The sequence below is a fragment of the Mesoplodon bidens genome, assembly GCF_964165515.1.
Source record: "Mesoplodon bidens genome assembly, chromosome: 4".
NCBI lineage: Eukaryota > Metazoa > Chordata > Mammalia > Artiodactyla > Ziphiidae > Mesoplodon > Mesoplodon bidens.
Genome location: NC_138160.1, coordinates 91,957,444 through 91,979,220, shown reverse-complemented (window position 1 = coordinate 91,979,220; position 21,777 = coordinate 91,957,444). Strand labels below are relative to the sequence as shown.

The 21,777-nt window shown below is 35.6% G+C and overlaps 1 protein-coding gene across 1 annotated transcript in view; it reads left to right on the top strand.

Annotated features, from left to right (window-relative positions):
* The window catches only part of TMEM232 (transmembrane protein 232), a gene marked incomplete at its 5' end in the record, with an annotated part of 246,626 nt that overhangs the window by 3,875 nt on the left and 220,974 nt on the right, over positions 1-21,777 (top strand). Inside the window, 4 exon segments of the mRNA XM_081230450.1 lie at positions 13,914-14,025; positions 18,560-18,665; positions 20,777-20,848; positions 20,851-20,933. Of these exon segments, the coding sequence (XP_081086576.1) occupies positions 13,914-14,025; positions 18,560-18,665; positions 20,777-20,848; positions 20,851-20,933 (373 nt within the window).

Sequence of the window (21,777 nt, the reverse complement as noted above, 5' to 3'; positions counted from 1 at the left end):
CTGCATATTTTTTAATCAGGATGTTTGGCTTTTTTGATATTGAGTTATATGAGCTGTTTATGTATTTTGGATATGAACCCTTTATCAGTCATATCATTTGCAAATATTTTCTCCTATTCAGTAGGTTGTTGTTTCTTTTTGTTGATGGTTTCCTTTGTTGGGCAAAAGTTTTTAAGTTTAATTAGGTTCCATTTGTTTATTTTTGCTTTTGTTTCCTTTGCCTTAGGAGAAATATCCAAAAAAATATTGCAACAATTTATGTTAAAGAGTTTTCTGCCTATGTTTTCTTCTAGGAGTTTTACAGTTTCCACTCTTACATTTAGGTCTTTAATCCATTTTGAATTAATTTTGTTTATGGTGTGAGAAAATGTTTAATTTCATTCTTTTATATGTGGCTGTCCGGTTTTCCCAGCATCACTTATTAAAGAGACTGTCTTTTCCCCATTGCGTATTCTTGTCTCCTTTGTCATAGATTAGTTGGCCATAAGTGCATGGGATTATTTCTGGGTTCTCTATTCTTTTCCATTGATCTATGTGTCTGTTTTTGTGCCAATACCATGCTATTTTGATTACTGTAGATTTGTAGTTTTGTCTGTGAAGTCAGGCAGTGTGACACCTCCAGCTCTATTCTTCTTTCTCAAGATTGTTTTGGCTATTCAGGGTCTCTTGTATTTCCATACAAATTTTAAAATTATTTGTTCTAATGTGAAAATTGCCATTGGTATTTTGATATGGATTGCAATGAATCTGTAGATTGCCTTGGGTATTTTGGTCATCTTCACAATATTAATTCCTCTAATCCATAAACACAGTATATCTTTCTATCTGTGTCATCTTTAATTTCTTTCATCAGTGTCTTAGTTTTCCCAGTACAGGTCTTTTATCTTCTTAGTTAGATGTAAATTTTTATAGAGGTACTGTCTATCTTTTCTTAGATTTCTTCCTCTGTATTTGGTGTTTGTGAGCCTTCTGTAAGTTTTATGCACATATTAAAAAAAATGTCTTCTCTAGCTGCTGCCAGAAGAAAGACAATTGATTTTTGTGTATTGATTTTACATATGGAAATACTGCTAAATTCTCTCATTAATTCTAAACATGTTTATCTCAGTCTCAATTTAAAAAGAATAAACATTTCATGATTAAGCATGATCTTTTTTGAAACCTTATCTGACACTTAAATTGTATTTTGTGTGTTTTTTTAATCTCATTAGACTTCATTACTATTTTAAGCAGTTAATTTTCCTTTATATTTTATTTATTGTTCATCACTTTCCTTGCTTTTCATTCTTTGTTACTTCTTAGATCTGGTTTTTCTTTTGCCCGATGTACAACTTTTTGTTTTGGCCATGCTGCGCAGCATGTGGGGATCCTAGTTCCCCAACCAGGGATCAAACCTGTGCCCCCTGCAGTGGAAGCATGGAGTCTTAACCACTGGACTGCCAGGGAAGCCCCAGATGTACAACTTTTTGAACTTTGCTTAGTGAGATTTCGTTGTTGAGAAAAATCTTAGTTTTTGTTAGTCTGAATATACCTTTATTTTATTCTTATTTTTGGAAGAAATTTAAAACTGAACATGGAATTGTCTTTGGTCTGTTATAACTTTTATTGTTTTCTCCCACCAGAACATTGATGATATCGTTCCACTAACAGCTTCCATTAGTGCTGTTGGGAAGTTAGCTGAAATTTTGATGCTATTTCTTTAAAGTTTAATCTGTTTTCCTCAACTTTGGGTGCTTTAAAAAATTTCTTATTCTCTTGTATTCTGCAATTTTACTATGTTGTGTTAGAATGTATTTTTAAAAATATTCTACTTGGATTTCTTGCACCTTTTGTATCTGTGGACTGTGTCTCTTGTCATTCCTGAAAAAATATCAGATATTGTTCCTTTAGATATTACCTTGACAACCCATTCTCTCTTTTCTTCTGAGACTGTTGATTGAATGTATATTAGACGATCTCATTTTATATTTCATATCTTTTATTTTGTCTCCATTTTCTATATTTTCATCTCTACTGTATTTTAAATAATTTATTCTGATATGTGCTCTTTTCCCATGACTAACTCTCTCTTGTTACCAATTTATACATTGAATTTTAAAAACTATATCTTACATTTCTAGCAATTCATTTACTTTTCTTCAAATCTTCTATGTAGACTTATAGTTTCTGGTTGCCTGTACATACTTTTAGCATATTGTGGAAATAAGTATGATGGTTTTATAATTTGTGTTGATCCAGTGAATGGGGTATAAATCTATGTTGAGACTAATCTTCTCAGATATATATATATATATATGTGTGTGTGTGTGTGTGTGTGTGTATTTTTTCTTTCTCTTTCCTTCTCTGTGGAGCAGCAAGGCGGCCTTTTCTACAGCTCCCTGAGGTTGGGAGAAGGGATAGCGATTAGTTCTGATTGCTCTTACCTCGGATATTTAGTCAATGTGGAGGGAGTCTCCTATAACTTTTCCCCAACTTGAAAATCCTGGATTTTTTTTTCTTACTGTGCAGTCATTTAGAAAACACGCTTTGTTTTGTATCAGTGGCCTCTTGTATCAAGGTAAACCAGATTCTGCCCCTGGCATCAGCTGTTTGAGATGAAGCGGAGATCTTGATATCTTGCATGAAAAGACATTATGTTTGGTTTTTTAATGTGTTGCCTGAATTGTCATAGACCTTGTACTGTATTTGCTTCACTTATTCTTCTTAGAAACAAGAGCTTTGCAGGCTTAGTGTGGGTTCTGTTGGAGACGCATGTAGGGCTCCATGTAAATCCTTCAAGTGAGGTACTGAAGTCCACCCATTTCTGGACCAAAGGTTATTTTATATCTTTCTCACAGAAGCTGCTCTTGAGGGTTTTTTTTTTTTTTTTTTTAATCTGGATACTGTAGTCTTCAAAGCTTCCTGAAATGTCAAAGCCTGAAATTTTTCCGTTTTATTAATGTTTTTGACTTTTGTATTTAGTAAAATGTACTCTACAAATGTGCTCTAAATATTTAAAATATTATATATTTATAGTATATATGTATATAATGATTTTGATATATATATACATTTATAATACCATATAGCTCTATAGTGTGGGCTCTAAATTTGTGCTGTCAGAAGCAGGAAGAAACTTTTCTACACTCATATTTATATTCTTGTCATTTGTTTATTTGATCTGTGATCTGTAGTCTTTTTCAATTATCTGAATTACTATAATCTTTTAAGTGAAATTCTAATGGTTGAGACCTTGTAATTAAGTCTGTTAATTTTAACCTAGGACATCTGTACTTGTAGCATTTGGGTTGGCTACAAATGATTTAGCCAAAAATATGGTAATTTAGGAGCTGGGAGGCCATAACGAGCATGAACACATTCAGTATATATTGCAGTGTAATTTCCTTTAGGATGAACTGCCCCAAATGCGATATCAGCAGCTACTTATGAGATTATCTGTATAAAGTAAGTAGGATCTTGCAAGATCTTAGAAACCACAGTCCTCTTATACTTGTGCGTACACCACTGTCTTGGCTCAAATCTGTAAGTGGCAGGATATGAGAAGAGGATTAATATGTTAATACTAGATTTGTGGTATACAAATTCAATTCAGTGAAGCTGGAAAAAAAAAAAAGGAAAATGAGGCAAAAAGGCTTGATGTATTACCACCCTGATCACTAAATCACAACTTGCCTTAAAGAGACACAGCAGAGCCTTTTCTATACTTGACATTTGGAATTTATCAAGACAGATTTCAAGAAAAAACTCTCAAAATGGACCATAAAATGGAGACTCAAGGAGGGGTATTGATCTCCTCTGCTCCCTCCTGTCCAGCATTTTCCTTGGTCAAGATTCACCCCAGAGGTGCTCACTCATCCATACTTCCAAGTTGTGTCACCCAGCCCTTGCTACTCCAAATGTGCAAGGGGAGGGGCAGCTCAGTGTTTGGGGGCATGAAGGTTATGCAGGCATCAAGTCAGTCTGAGACTCTGCACAATGTTTATGTCCAGTGCAGCCACTAATCATGAAGGTCTTCATTTGGGGGAATGTTTTCAGACATCAGATTTTTCTTACCTCTAAACTCAACTCAGTGTCAGTTATTCATAGCTTAATCTAGAGGAAAAAGTAGAGTCATTGCCCAAGTGTTCTATAATAGTTATTCAGTCTTTAGTCTTCCATTGTCCTGGGAAACATGTTTTCCTACAATTATCCTTTTATGTTTTAAAAACTCTTTAGATCTGGGATGTTTTCAAGTCTGCTTCTCACCATGCTGCACCCCCAACACATTCACCAAAGCACTAAACTTTTCATTAGCTATGGAAGGAGGCACATCATATCCCAAATGTTGTCCATTACCCCCTTTATCCTCATAGAAAGCTGATGTTGTCAGGATCACAAAAAAGTGATGCTCTAATGAAATGAGTCTTTCCTCCATGGCCTGCCATTTGTTTCAAAAAGGATATCATTGAAAGTTAGTCCCATAGAGCACCAATGATGATGATCTGAGGAACTATCAGTCAGTACTTAATGAGTGGCAATTTGTGCTAGTATTTCAGTCTATTTATGATAAACTATGATCACCAATGCAAAGACTGCTAATTGTCCCTTCTCCCATACCAATTTTCTCCTTTTGTATTAATAGAAGTTGTATTTGGACACATGAGCAACCATTAAAGAATACAGTTCTCAGCTTCTGTTGCTTCTAGATGTGGTCATGGGTATAATCCTGGCCAATGATGTATTAGCAGAAGTGATATGTACCACTGGCATTTTGTGCCCTTTTAAAAGGAGTAGTATGTTTTCCTGTTCCTCTCCGTGTCTCTTCCTTTTAGTTGGAATGAGGATGTGATTGCAGCAGCTGGAGCAGACATCTTAGACCATGAAATGAAAGTTGAGAATAGCAGAGTAACCAGGTATAAAATGTCAGATACCAATATCCTGGAACTGCCATATCAAGCCTGGATTGCTTATCTTGGTCTTCCGCATGAAAGAGAAATGAAGGTCTATCTTGATTAATTTATCATAATCTTGTCCTTCTAATAGCAGTTAAACTGGTTTCCTCACCCTTGAAATAAATGTTTCTGGGTGTTTTTTGAGGTGAATCTTCTAGAATGAAGCCTCCAAGCAGTGCTCCATAGCTTTGGTTATCACATCAGCTTTATTCTGTTGCCAGATGACTCATTTACTATGCAACTGACTAAGAATTAATTTGTTTTTAAGCCTTGATCCAGTTGGATGAGTAGGGAAGGGTTGGCTACAATGGCCCACATCCTAGGGGATTGTTCCAAAACATAGTGAAAGGATGATTATTCCCTTGCTCATGTACAGTACTGAAATTATTGTTTTTCTTATTAATATTCCTCCACTGACCCTGCTGTGTTCACTCAGACTTGCTGACCCCACTTCCTAACATCTCTATCTCCACCTGAGCCAGCTGATTCTTAGGGTTCTCTGGCAGACACCCAAGTTACAGAAGGCGAACAAGTGCTGCCAGGTTCTACTCCATTTCCTTCTTGGAGATACTGCTACCCTTACAATTTTGGTGAGATCTTCCCCAAGAAGGAGTGTCCTTGATTTCATCAAACCATTCTTTGTGGAATTAGAGGAAGATGAACCCATTTTCAACTTCTCTTTGAAGAGACAAAGTTCGAAATTCTTCTCTAAGCAAAAGAATGCAGGCAGAGGTTATCTATCTTTAGTAGTTAAATATGTCACCTTGGGCACTGTTACCCATGCCAACCAGTCAGTCCTTTCTGGTATTAATAATTACATTTAAAAAGAGATGACATTAAACTTTAGAAGTCTAGTTGTTTCTTACAGACCACCTTGAAAGGACCACTGACTGTTAAATGCAGAATAGAATGGTTGCAAATAGAAGAACATTCATTAGGAAAGGGACTACGTTTTTATTCTTGTAAATATTTTTTTTAGCCTTCAGTTTCTTCCAACTGGTTTTCTGTTCAAAATTCAGTCTCTATTAACAGCCCCCTTGCCCCTTATCTGTTTAGAGTTCTCTTTATTCGCAACTACCAAGAAGGAGAGTTTGCGTTTTCAGGGCTTAAGACAGTATTCCATTTGCTAAGACTGAATCAAAATTTAAGATCTAAAGAAAAACAAGGACCTAATAAAAGAATATATCAAACCATAGATATGATGTTTTCAGAAGTGAATCTGAGTGGCAATTTCTGGCCTCATACCATAAAGCCTGTTGGATATCCACAATATGAAAATGCTGTAATCAATTACACAGGTATCAGGAACGACAAAATATATTTTCAGTGTCTGACTTCAAAAGCCCATACCCAAGATCAGTGTATCACAGATGATAAATTTAGGGGAGGCATTTATAGAGTAAATTTATATATATGGCCATTATCACTGACTCTTTTTTTTTTTTTTTGACCGCACTGAGCGGCATGTGTGATCTTAATTCCCCCACCAGGGATTGAACCCATGTCCCCTGAAGTGGAAGTGCAGAGCCCTAACCACTGGACTGCCAGGAAATTCCCACCAACTCTTTATGCCTTTCAGGTTAATAAATCTGTTCCTGAATTCCTTACACATTCAGTTGTATCATATACATACCTGAAAGGGCTAGACTGTTCTCTAATTGTGCTGGTACTTTTGGTTTTTAGGAAGTACCAGCCAAGTTAGTTGTTATTCAAAATTTCTATCTGTTTCAGTTCCATTTTTTCACCTTCCCATAATACCAAATTTACCAAAGGTATAGCCAGATTAAGTTTTTAATTCATCTATTTATTAGCACTATCAAATCTGGTTTCTGTTTTTATTTATCTAGTAAAAGTACTCTCTTAATGATCTCTACTGACTTCCTAAACATTAACTCTAATGAGATTTTCACTGTCCTTAGTTTTTATCTCTGCAAGATGTACATTTTTGATCATGGTCTGCATCTTCAATCTATTCTTGCTTGGTATCTCAGTCTAGGATTGTTTGTTTGCATGGAACAGGCACACATTCAGCTTAACTGAAGCAAAAGAAAAATGTAATGGAAGGATGTAGGACTGTCTTGTGGAACTTGAGAGTGGAAGGTATAACCAGGTCTCATTTATTCATTCAGTGTCTCTAAGAGACAATGGAGATAAAATGATCAACAGGTATAGTCTGTATCTATACTAGACTACAAACTCTGGCTGTACATCAGTAAATCATCCAACAAACATGGATCAGGGCTACGATGGTGAACATATTGCTATAAAACTACATACCCATAAAGAAGAGGCATATAACATTAACTAGTAGTACGTGACAGTTGTATTGCATAATACATGCTGAAAGACCATCATCTGTAAATCACACTTATAAATTAATACGTAAAATATTCTCCATTTTTCCGACAGCCAACAAATAGAGCAATCCCTACCTATGCAGTACCCTTATTATCTAGTTAAATGGTTCCAAAATATATGGAATAAACAGTGAGCATGTTCTATATTCATTAAGTGGGATCAGAGGAAAAATTGCAAAGGAAAAGCAAACAAGATATAATGCAGACAAAGGCATATCATGAAAAACATGACAGAATACTAACATATCTTTTTCTAAAGCTCTGTGCTTTAGGGTATTTTGTTGTCTTGAACAACATTTCAACGAAAGCCACCTCTTGACTCCACATAAACTATCAACTCTGACATCAACTAATTAGAATTATTAGCTTATTATTTAAAATCCCTGAAGAGAAGATTGGATTGGCCTAGGGTGAGCCAGATGTCTATTGTGACCCTGTCAGCTATGGCCAAGGTAGGGGAGGATGGAGCCAAATGGTGCTAATGTCGAAGTTAGACCCACTGGCCCAGCAGGGACTATGAGTGATGAACAATTCTCAGAGAAAGAGTTTACACCCCAAATTGTACAAATATTTGAATTCCATTGTTGTATTTCCCTGAATCGCCTATCATATTTACCATTCTTTTCCTCTTGCCTCCTACCTGTAGGATTTGTCCAAAGATCTCCCTTGATTCTTTTTTCTCAGTACTCTTCCTCTTGAGATTTCATAGCTTTGAGTATGTAGGTGAATCTTAAGTCTTTATTTCCAGATCTTATCCACTTAATGTCTGCCTCACAAGTTCACTTAGATTATAGATCTCTCCACCTGGTTGTCTCACAGGTAAATCACAGTCAGTACATCCAGAATGGCACAGATCATCTGCCCAGATTTTTCCATCTAATTGTCTTGATGCCAACTCTCTACTACTAATCATGTTGGCTCAAAACCATAAGATTATCTCTATGTCCACCCTCACAATTTCTTTTCTCACATCTTGGTAGTCATCGAGCCCTATTGATTTAACTTCCAGCTAATCTCTCACATTCATTTACTTTTTGTCATTATTATTGCCCAAACTGTAGTTCAGACCTTTATTACTTACCTAAATTGTTCAAATAATTGTCCAACTTTTTATCAGTAGTCACTCCTCACTCCAAACCATTCAACATCGGACTTTAAGTTTAGTCATCCTGAAGCACAGCTGTAATCTCATCACTCTTCTGCTGAATAATTCTCTTATTTATCAAATAAAACTCAAAAGTCTATGTGTAATATAGAATTGGTGGCCACTGCAACTAAGAGAATCTAAAATAGCAATGATACTTAAAAATAGTTTATTTCTCTGAATATAGTCAGTCCAGAGCTGGTATGGTGATCCAGGATTTAGATTCCTTTTAACTAGCTGGTCTGCTACACATGACTTACTCTCGAGGGCATTTCATGTTCTATCCTGGCTGCTGAAAATCCAGACATCACAGTTGTGCTACATGCAGCAGAATAGAGGAAGGATAGAAGAAGGGTTTATACACTTTTTCAGGAGACTTCCAGAGCTCTCTGAATTTACTTATGTTTTATTGGCTGAAACCTTAGACATCTGTGCATACCTAACTGCAAGAAAGAATATTTTAGTAAGAAAGGGAGGAGAATAGATACTGATGTAGGTAGCTTTAAGTCTACCACAGACTACCATTCAATGCCATTTGTATGTGTCTCAACCTAACATTTCCATCTTCATTTCCTATCTTGATTTTAAGCATTCTGTCTCTATGCTACATTAAGACTGTTTTTTTTCTTTGTTTCTACTTGTGTTAGGGTAAATTTGAACTGACTATAAAAAGAGGTCTTAATTTCAGAGGCTTAAGTAAGATAGAAGTGTATTTATCTGACATATGAATCCAGTGGGTGTAGGCTGACAGGATAGCTCTGCTTTTGCGGTCAGTGAGAAACTCACAACCCTCATTATCTCATAGTTGTACTGATCTGCCTAATCAAAGCCAATTCAGCACCATTTTTGTATTCCAGTCAACTGGGAGGAAGAAAAGTTTTATTCTAGGGAAAGTGGCCTGTCTTTAAGTTAAAGGTGACCTGAAATTTGCATATATTGTATCTCCTCACAACCTGCCAGAAAGACTGGGAAATATAGGCACTAGCTGCGTGATCATGTGACCAGGAAGAAACAGAGAAAAGATTTTGAAAGGATAACTGCCATTCTGTCACATTGTAGTTCCTATCTTCATATCAAGGTACAGCTCAAGTGCCACTTCTGCAATGAAGCTTTTTTGAATCTTTAACCAAAAACAGTAATTCTTATAACTAATAGTTATCCAGTGCTGAATCTATGTAAGGAACTAGACAACGTGTTCCAGTTCATTGTTTTTCAAAATTCTGCAAATTTTGCCCTCATTTCCACAGATGGAAAATTATAGCTCACACAGAGTAAATGATTAAGCAAAGATTATAGCATCAGGAAGTGTTGGAATCATGACCTTCTGAACTCGCCACAGGATTTTATTTCCTTTTTTTTTTCCTTCAGTGTGTCTCCTTTATGTTACATCATTTGTGATTTGTCTCACTTCCCTCCTAGAATGTGAATTTACTGAGGCCAGGCCTGATTCCTCTCTTAGCCCTCATTATATCTAGTGAAATATCTTGTATGTGGGAGGCTTTCATTAAATGTTTATTTTTTATTTTTTTTATTTATTTTTTTATTTTATTTTATTTTTTTTTTCTTTTTGCGGTATGCGGGCCTCTCACTGTTGTGGCCTCTCCCGTTGCGGAGCACAGGCTCCGGATGCGCAGGCCCAGCGGCCATGGCTCACGGGCCCAGCCGCTCCGCGGCATATGGGATCCTCCCAGACCGGGGCACGAACCCGTATCCCCTGCATCGGCAGGCGGACTCTCAACCACTGCGCCACCAGGGAGGCCCATTAAATGTTTATTGAACAAATGAATTGTCAGCTAAAAAAAAGTTCTGAATTCACAGATAACATAAAGTCATTTGGATTGATATCCGTGCAGTCAGAAGACTTTAGTATATTTCCCTTATATGAAATTGGCATGATGACCTTAATTCATTACCTTTCCACAGGACTGCACTTATATACTTACAGTAGATTACATTTATCTTTGTGAAATCCTTTGATAGTTTAAAGAAATTAGAATGTGTGAAGTTAAGATATATTTTCCTTTCACATGCCTATATTTACTTTTTCAAGTTTCCTTTTGCTTCTTATCATGGGTTGTATTTATCATTAAATAAGTATTAATTTGTATAACCCCTATTTGTGATGGGCAAGAAATAGTTTAAAAAGCTATATTTATTTCCTGTTAAATATTTATTGACATGAGCTGAGGGAGTCCAGTTAAGGTACTCAATCTCTGTACAGGAAGCTGGAAAGCATTAGCTTTCCATATTTTTAATGATTCACTACAGGCCTCAACCATACTGAAAGAGAATTGGCAAAACTAAAATTATTTATAAAATATATTCTAAGCATAGAAATTTTATTAGATATTATTTTTACCCTGAGGCTTTACTTTACTTTAAAAATAAAATGATACAAATGCATTTTTCTCTATATCCATTTTCCCTTGGATATAGTGTATGTATTTGTGTGTTTGGAGTGTGTATAGTGTGTGTATTTGTGTGTGTGTGTGTGGGGCGCTGTGTCTTTGTGTGTTTGGAGGGGTTTCTGTGGTCGGTGGTAGGGAAATCTGCTTAAACGAGATGGTTTTAATTTGAGTTTCCCTATTTATGATGTTAATCATTGTTTCACATAGTTATTGGCCACATGGATTTCTTCTTTTGTCAATTACCTGTTTAAGCCTCTTCTCTATGTTTCTATTGTTTGGGAGTTCTTCATACATTCTGGTTATATTATGGATATGAGCCCTTTGTCAGTTGGATGTGTTGAAAATATGTTCTTTCCTTTGAAGGTTTGCCTTCTAATTCTCTTAGGATGTCTTTATATAGATATATTTACAAGCAGAGGTGGTAATCAAAATATTTAACTATTGATATAGTGTGGAGATTGATAAATCAGAATAGTGTGCACCTACTAAATATCAGGCCTATGTACAAGGATTTTAAAAAATTACAGCATCAGTTAGCATGGCCAAAATTATACTGGAAGTGATGGGAAGTGTCAGTCAATAAAGACATTGTTGCATTTGTTGGGTACATCCATACTACTGCATGTTAGGATCAGTTGAACTTTTTTTTTTTTTTTTTTTTTTGCGGTAGGCGGGCCTCTCACTGTTGTGGCCTCTCCCCTTGCAGAGCACAGGCTCCGGATGCGCAGGCTCAGCAGCCATGGCTCACGGGCCTAGCCGCTCTGCGGCATGTGGGATCTTCCCAGACCGGGGCACGAACCCGTGTCCCCTGCATCGGCAGGCGGACTCTCAACCACTGCGCCACCAGGGAAGCCCTAGGATCAGTTGAACTTTAATGTCTGATAAATTTAATGAAGAAAGCATGCTACAGTGTTGCATACATGGTTCTATTTACTAAAAACAGTACACATAGGTTGATTTATATTTGTGAGTATTGAGAAAGATATGAAGGATACACACTGACCCATTAATCTTGGCTATTTCTAATGGGTAGAATTGGAGATGGTAGTGTTGGGATGCATCCCTGAATGTTTGGTTTGTTGTAAACAGCACTGTTATGTTAATACGTTTAAAGAATCTAATTTCTAACGAAAATTAGAAAAATTTAAATGGATAAAGGGACTATCTTATTCCCATAATACTCTGTACAAATGGGAAGACTGAAGCTATTTTGGACACCTCGCGAAGAGTAGGTCCATGTCCATCAAAGATATGTCATCCCAGATGACTCTTGAGAAGAGTTTTCAGCCAATCTTTACCATATACATCTAACCTCATATCTCCAAAAGCAAGATAGCAGGTAGTCAAGAATGAAGTTATTCATTTCAAATGCCCAATTCTAGCAGACTTTGTGAGTTCTAACACCTCAACTCTTCTGCTATACGCTGCTTGAGGGCAAGGTTGTTTGTTGGCTTCACCATTGTAGCCCAGTTCCAAGGTTAGTAGCACCTGATACATAGAGATAGTCAATAAATGCTTACTGATTGAATGACTGAATAAATGCCTACTTTAGGGTGGCAGTTAAAGAGCTGGTCATTTCATTAATTGTTCTTCACTGGGATATCTATTTGGCTCTAGTTTACAGAGCATCATGGTTTTATCTCTGCTTATCCTGTGATCATGTGGCACTGTGATTACTTTTACATACATCTGGCTTCCCAATTGGACTATGAGTCACTCAGAGGCAAAATTTGATTTTTATTCATGTTTTTTTCCTATATGCCACAGAGCAACTAATTCAGTAAATTATAAATACAGTAAGTTGTTGAAAGATGTTTTATTTTCTCAGATCACTCCTTTTAATCGTATGACTCCAACAATTATTTTATCACATAAACAACTCATTGACTCTACTACCCATTTTCTATTCCTCTGATATCACTTTTGATTCCATGCCATTTTAAATGCCATGATACATCATTATAATCACTTTACTCATTCTCTTGCATACAGCCTCAACTTTTCTCACTTCTCTTTGAAATACTTGTCTACCCTCTCTACACTTTGCCCATGGAATCCTTTCCATTCACAAGACTTTAAATGCCATATGTGTGCTAATGACTCAAAAATTGATATATTTAGCCTGAACCTTTCCCCCAAATTCAGACTCATATCTAACTTCTTACTCTGCATCTCCATTTGGATGGCCGTGGTCATCTCAAACATAACATGTCCAATACGGAACTTATTCTCTACCCTCACCTCAAATCTGCTCCTCTAGCAACCTTTCCCATCTTGGTAAACAGCAGTTGTATCCTTTCCTTTCCATTACTCAGTTCAATCATGACTCCTTTTTTTCTTTTTCTTCCCTCTCATGCCTATTTCTAATTCATTGGGCAGTCTGGTTGGAGCTAATGTCAAAATATATCCATTATCCAAACTCTTCACTTTAATTACTTTGCTATAATTCTGATCCAAGCCAAATTACCTCTCAGCTAAGTGTATATGTGCTCTCTCCCTTGCTACCTCCCCACACTCCAGCTCTCAACACAACATCAGAATGATCTTGTTAAAATATAAGTTGAATTATGCCACTCATCTTATCAAAACCCTGCAATAGATTCCCATCTCATCCAAAGTTAGTATGGCTCCTTGTCACCTCTCTGACCTTACTACATACATCTTTTCTGTCCTGCCTACTTTACTTCAGACACAGTTCGACTGATTCCACTTGCACGGAGCTTAAATTGAACCAACACTGAAATACGTGAGGAGTTAAATCAGTCTTCCACATAATGAAGCTATGCTGGATTTTTTTCAAAGGCTACAAAGTTCTTCAATATCATGAGAATTATATTTCTCAATCCAAGAGTATGATAAGATCAATCTAGGAGACATATATATATACACACACACACACACACACACACATATATACATAAATATTTTTACTGATTTTTGTGTGTGTGAAACTTTCTCATTAAGGTAAAGTGCTTTTTCAGAAAATAGATACACTTAGCCACTGGATGTTTGATTAATTAAAATTTGGAAGTGATAGCTATAATTATTGATTTTTTTTTCTTTTTTGGTTTAGGCCACCATTTTCAATCACAAAAGAATTCATCTTGAGACCCAACCAAACAAAAAATCCAAAAGAGGAGGAAGAACTGTTGGACATAGCTAGAAAAAACCTTATCAAATGTAAGGTAATGGCACACTATTGATTACTAAGTATGTGAACTTTCTCTTCCAGTTGGTGGATAATTACATGTTCTAAAATATTGAAAGAAAAAGATAAGAATACACCTTTCTTTAATCATAAGTAGACATAGTTAAAAATACTAATGCAAATTAAAGTTAAAACTTATGACCAAATTATTCAATGTCAAATGGCTTTTTGGATGAAGATTCTTCATAAATTATTGGAGAATATAGTTGTTGGCACTAATCCGAGAGCCCACAGCAAAATATCAACAGCTGGTAAATAAATTTTTGTTTATGAAAATTACACTTTTTACTAAAAAAATGTTAACTGATATATGATGTTTCCTAAAGAGGAAAGAAGGGTCTCCTAAACATTCACTAGACATGCACAGAGTACTCTGTTCTTTCTCTGTAACAAACTATTCACCTAACTTGTAGAAAATACATTCTTTAAGAATATGTCATTAATTCACAAAATTTCAAACACATATAAAAACAGAACAGAAATTAAAATAAGTCCTGTTTTACCTTTTCTTCATTAGATCCAGTTTAAGTTTTGGCAGAGATATAATATACATATGATTTTGCTTTAACACTAGATAACTGGTGAAATAAAAGCTGCACAAAACTGAAGCATAAATTAAGCCAACTCTTTTTTGTGGCTGTTATTTCCCAGCATTTTGGCTCATGACTGACCATATATTTAAAATTTTTTTAAAAATCCATGAAAAAAGTTGATTAGAAAAAAGAATATACTTTATTAGCTTTGCATGAAGATAGTTGCCAGCAGGTACATTCATCAGTGAGTTTCTCTTCAGTTGGCCAACTGGGGCAGCCCCAGGAATGGTCACATTAATATAAGGGGGGAAATCTTCATATCTCTTTTATGTTCACTCACTTCAGTCCATCCACAGTGAAGTAGCCGGAGTTCTCCAGAAAATTTGCATCAAGCTATATTTTTCAATATAGTTACCCTTTTAAAATCAGAGATGCATTCTCTTGGTGAGGAAATGAGACAGAAGTAATCCCTAGAAAGAAAGAGTGAAAATTATTTTCAGCAGACACTGATATTACTCAGAATATTAACATTCTCTATATTTTAACACTAATACAGTTTACATAAAATGTCAAAAAATAAATATAATAAACGCAAAAATATACAGCTTTAAGAGCATCAGCCTCATAGAATGACTTTCAGAATAAAGGGATAATACAAATAAATAGGTGAATAAATAAAAATGAAAATAAATGATAAAATAGTAATAAATAAAATTCAAATAATAGAATTAATAATAAAATATAAATAATAATATATCAATCATATATATATCTAAATAAATATATAGATAGATCAATAAAACAAAGAGCTGGGCTTTTGAAAGGGTAAACAAAATCAACAAACCTTTAGCCAGACTCACCAAGAAGAAAGAGAGAGGACCCAAATAAACAAATTGAGAAATGAAAGAGGAGAAATAACAACTGATACCACAGAAATACAAAAAATTCACAAGAAAATACTATGAACAGTTATATGCCAACAAAATGGACTACCTAGAAGAAATGGACAAGTTTCTAGAAACATACAGCCTACTAAAACTGAGTCAGGAAGAAACATAATTTGAAGCAACTGATCACTAGACCCTGAAATATGTAATAAAAAACTCCCTGCAAACAAAAGTCCAGGAGTAGAAGGCTTCACTGGGGAATTCTGCCAAACCTACAAAGAAAAACTTATACCTATCCTTCTCAAACTCTTCCAAAAAACTGAAGAGGAGGGAGCATTCCCAAAGTCATTCTCTGAAGCCACCATCACCCTGATGCCAAAACCAGACAAAGACACTACCAAAAAAAAAGAAGAAAATCACAGGCCAATATCTTTGAATATAGATGCAAAAATCCTCAGCAAAATATTAGCAAACTGAATCCAGCAACACATAAAAGGATTGTACACTATGATCAAGTTGGAGTCATCCCATGGTCACAAGGATGGTTCAACATATGCAAATCAATCAATGTTTTAAACCACATCAACAAAAGAAAAGATGAAACAACAACATGGTCATTGCAGAAAAGCATTTGATAAAATTCAACATCCATTTCTGATAAAAACTCTCACCAAAGTGGGTATAGAGGGAGCTTATCTCAACATAATAAAAAGCCACTTATGACAAACCCACAGTCAACATAATACTTATTGGTGAAAAGCTGAAAGCCTTCTTGCTAAATTCTGGAACAAAACAAGGATGCCCACTCTTACCAATTCTATTTAACATAGTGTTGGAAGTCCTAGGCACAGCAACCAGACAAGAAAAAAAGGTATCCAAATTGGAAAGGAAGAGATAAAATTGTCACTGTATGAAGATGATATGATACTCTATATAGAAAACCCTAAAGACGCCACACAAAAACTATTAGAACTGATAAATGAATTCAGCAAGGTAGCAGGATACAAGATTAACATACAGAAATCTGTTCCATTTCTTTACAGTAACAAGGAAATATCAGAAAGAGAAAGTAAAAAAAAAAAATCCCATTTAACCTCATGTCAAAAAAAATACCTAGGAATAAACCTGACCTAGGAGGTGAAAGACTTACATGCTGAGAACTATAAAACATTGATAAAGGAAATTGAAGATGATTCAAAGAAATGGAAAGATATCCAATGCTTTGGATTGGAAGAATTAATATTGTTAAAATGGCCATACTGCCCAAAGCAATCTACAGAATTAATGCTATCCCTATCAAATTACCCATGAGATTCTTCACAGAGCTAGAACTAAGAATCCTGGAATTTACATGGAACCACAAAAGACCCAGAATTTCCAAAGCAATCCTGAGGAAAAAGAACAAAGCTGGAGGCATAACCCTCTCAGACATCAGATAACACTACAAAGCTACAGTAATCAAAAACAGTGTGGTATTGGCACAACAGACATATGGATCAGTGGAACAGAATAGAGAGCCCAGAAGTAAATCCACACACCTAGAGTCAATTAATCTTCAATGAAGGCGGCAAAAATATACAATGGGCAGTCTCTTCAACAAGTGGTATTGGGAAAACTGTACAGCCACATGTAAATCAATGAAGTTACCCTCACACCATAAACAAATATAAACTCAAAATGACTTAAAGACTTAAATATAAGACATGACACCATAAAGCTCCTAAGAGAGAACATTGGCAAAACATTCTCTGACATAAATTATACCAGTATTTTGTTAGGTTAGTCTCCCAAGGCAATAGAAATAAAAGCAAAAATAAACAAATGGGACCTAATCAAACTTATAAGCTTTTGCACAGCAAAGCAAACCATACACAAAATGAAAAGATAACTTGTGGACTGGGAGAAAGTATTTGCAAGTGATGCAACTGACAAGGGCTTAGTTTCCAAAATATACAAAACAGCTCATACAGCTCAATATCAAAGAAACCCCAGACAACCCAATCAAAAAATGGGCAAAAGACCTAACTAGATGTTTCTCCAAAGAAGATATACAGATAGCCAACAGGCACATGAAAAGATGCTCAACATCACTAATTGTTAGAGAAATGCAAATCCATACCATAGTGAGGTATCACCTCACACTGATCAGAATGACCATTATCAAAAAGTCTACAAATAATAGATGCTGGAGAGGGCATGGAGGAAAATGAATCCTCCTACATTGTTGGTGGGAATGTAAATTGGTGCAGCCACTATGGAAAACAGTATGGAGGTTCCTTAAAAAACTTAAAATAGAGTTACCATATGATCCAGCAATTCCACTCCTGGGCATATATCTGGAAAAGATGAAAAGTCTAATGCAAAAAGATACATGCACCCCAATGTTCATAGCAGCACTATTTACAATAGCCAAAACATGGAAGCAACCTAAGTGTCCACTGACAGGTGAATGGATAAAGAAGATGTGAGATATATATATATATATATATATATGAATATTACTCATCCATAAAAAAGAATGAAGTATTGCTATTTGCAGCAATATGGATGGATCTGCAGATTATCATACTAGATGAAGTAAGTCAGACAGAGAAAAACAAATATCATATGATATCACTTACATGTGGAATCTAAAAAAATAATACAAATTAACTTATTTACAAAACAGAATCAGACACACAGACATAGAAAACAAACTTATGATTACCAAAGGGAAAAGTGCCAGGGAGGGATAAATTAGGAGTATGGGATTAACAGATACACACTACTATATATAAAATAGATAAACAACAAGGACTTACTGTATAGCACAGGAAACTATATTCACTGTCGTGTTATAACCTATAATGGAAAAGAATCTGAAAAAGAATATATATTTATTGATGTATATGTATAACTGAATCACTTTGCTGTACACCTGAAACTAAAACAGTACTGTAAATCAACTATATTCAATAAAAAGAAGTAAAATATTAATACATTATAAATAATAAAATAATAGAATAAATAAAATATAGATAATAAAAATAAATATATATTAAATTTAAAAGCTGTACATTTTTGTTTGCCTCTTTTATCTTCCCCATAACAGAGGAAATTGGGTCTCAAAACCTTAGGTACTAGGAGGCATGTGCATCTTCCTATGACATGGACTGAAGTAGTATATCTGGCTCAGTGCAAAGGAGAAATCCAAGATGGTATGTCCTCTAACTAAGCTCTTCTTAGTTACCATAAGTGTTTTCTAGATTAGCAGTGAAGGCATAATTTGACAACTTTAATATTTAGAAATTGTGCAGGAGCCAAGGAAAATCTACCTTTCTCTATTGAAATACCTGATAATGTTTCATTATGAAAGGTCCTTTTGTAATTTTGAATTTATGAATTTGGCTGCTCAACTTTTTTTTTTTTTTTTTTTTTGCGGTAGGCGGGCCTCTCACTGTTGTGGCCTCTCCCCTTGCAGAGCACAGGCTCCGGATGCGCAGGCCCAGCAGCCATGGCTCACGGGCCTAGCCGCTCTGCGGCATGTGGGATCTTCCCAGACCGGGGCACGAACCCGTGTCCCCTGCATCGGCAGGCGGACTCTCAACCACTGCGCCACCAGGGAAGCCCTCAACTTTTTAATTATGAGATTGTTTTAAAAACTTTTGCTCAGCACAGTCTTTATTGCTTTTTTCTAAAATTAGTAACTAATTAAAAAGTAATATAAAATGTCATTTAGTGATTTTCAATAACACTAGGCACTATACTTTAGAGAAATTCGTTTCTGCGTTTTATAATTCTTACTCATAGTGATTTTCAATAACACTAGGCACTATACTTTAGAGAAATTCGTTTCTGCGTTTTATAATTCTTACTCATAAAACATTAACCAAATGGCCATTTGTTTTTCACTTGTTTTAAACAGCCATTTTACTCATTACCTTTTCATTTATCACTTATTTCTGTCTCCTTTTAAACCACCCTCCAACCAATCTAAAAAAGACATTAAAAAACACTATTTTTAAGGAAATAAAGTTTCTTCTACATTATTCTAAATTTTATGTGTATGCCTTTTAAAATGAGTTTTAGAATGTTAACCATATGAGGTCAGAGAGTATTTTCCCTTATAAATTGGGTTTTGTAGTGCTATCTGGAGCTTTCAAGCAACAGGAAGAATAAGAATGATTTTGTATTTAACTTGCCTTTATGGCACTTCATCACAGTGCTGTCCACAACCTGACCCTATTAAATGTTTAAATGATATTGAAGTAAACAATCTTGGCTTACCAACAACCAGCAGCCCCTTGCTCTTCTTTGTCAATTAAACCTCAGTTTTGTTCATGAAAGCGCCTCAAAATCTTTGTATAGGCACATTCTTGGAGATATTGTGAGTCTGGTTCCAGATTACCATAATAAAGTGAATATTGTAATAAAGCGAGTCACATTAATTTTTTTGTTTCACAGTGCATGTAAAAGTTATGTTTACACTATACTGTAGTCTATCAAATGTGGATAGCATTATGTCTGAAAATGTACATACATTAATTAAAAAATAATGTTGTTGGAAAAGTGTCACTGATAGACTTGCTAGACGCAGGGTTGTCACAAACTCTCAATTTGTAAAAAATACAATATCTGCAAAGCATAATAAATCAAAGTGAATAAGATGAGGTATGCCTGTAATGACGTGAGGTGCAATGTTCTGTAGGGCCTTAGCGCTATATTCTTCCTTGTTCAGCTCCATTGGGCCTTATTTCCTCTGCTTTGATTTTCTAGTCTTCTACTTTTCTCTTCTTTAGCACTTATATTGAGCACTGTCTTTTGTCATCCAGTTCTGTCCTGTTTCCCCACCATTATATATGTGGCCTCGTGATCTATTTTGTGTCGGGTGGAAGAGGTGGAGCTCCTAGGGCATTTCTCTCTCTCCTTGCCTCTTCCCCCTCCCCACCCTCCCCCACCTCTGTAGTCTCTCCAGCTTAGTGACTTCCGAGTAGTTGAATGTCCTACATGGCAGCTTAGAATTACAAAGGTAGTATCTTGACAACGAGGTAGAGGGGGCAACTGTATTGCCTTTTCTGATCGAGCCTTGGAAGTCACACAGTGTCACTTCTGCCACATTCTGTTAGTTAAAGCAGTCACAAGGCCTGCTCAGGTTCAAGGGGAAGGGGGTGTAGACTTCACCTCTTGATGGGAGGGATGTCAAAGACTTTGTGAATATTTTAAAACCACAATGTGGTCTTGGTGACTGAGCAGATAGTTAATTAGAAGACTTAATTGTAGTATGTAGAAAAGCAGCATAATTTATAAATTATACTTTTTAATATTTCAGAAGCTTTAAATATGCTTTATGCTTCCCTGGACCATGCTACCTTTGATTACGATCATCTGCCTGCCTTATTATTTTTGCGGAATCAGTTTTATATAGACTCTGTTGTGATGCATTCCTAAAGACGTACTTATACTCAGTTGAAATAAAGCTTGCAAAGGTAAGTTTTAAAATAATTTTAATGTGTTTTAATTGCTACATGTAGTACATCTAGCCACATGATATCTGTTTCAGGAGCTAAACAGGCCATTTGGTTTTATTACAGAATATTCTCGTTTGGTAGCTTATTTTAATCTCCTCTAAATGTGGACATTACATTATTGCTTGATATGCAGATGGAGATAGTTTGAGAAAATACAGTTTCACCAACTATGTAAGAAAATAACATTTAATTAAAAATCAAGTTTGCACTTATTTCTGAGTATATATAGCTTTTCTCCTCTCTCTATTTTTTTTTAACATCTTTAGTGGAGTATAATTGCTTTACAATGGTGTTTTAGTTTCTGCTTTATAACAAAGTGAATCAGCTATACATATACATATGTCCCCATATCTCCTCCCTTTTGTATCTCCCTCCCACACTCCCTATCCCACCCCTCTAGGTGGTCACCGAGCTGATCTCCCTGTGCTATGTGGCTGCTTTCCACTAGCTAGCTATTTTACATTTGGCAGTGTATATATGTGAATTCCATGCTCTCACTTCATCCCAGCTTACCCTTCCCCCTCCCTGTGTCTTCAAGTCCATTCTCTACATCTGCGTCTTTATTCCTGTCCTGCCCCTAGGTTCTTCAGAACCATTTTTTTTTTTTTAGATTCCATATATATGTGTTAGCATACGGTATTTTTTTTCTCTTTCTGACTTACTTCACTCTGTATGACTCTAGGTCCATCTAACTTACTACAAATAACTCAATTTTGTTTCTTTTTATGGCTGAGTAATATTCCATTGTATATATGTGCCACATCTTCTTTATCCATTCATCTGTCGATGGACACTTAGGTTG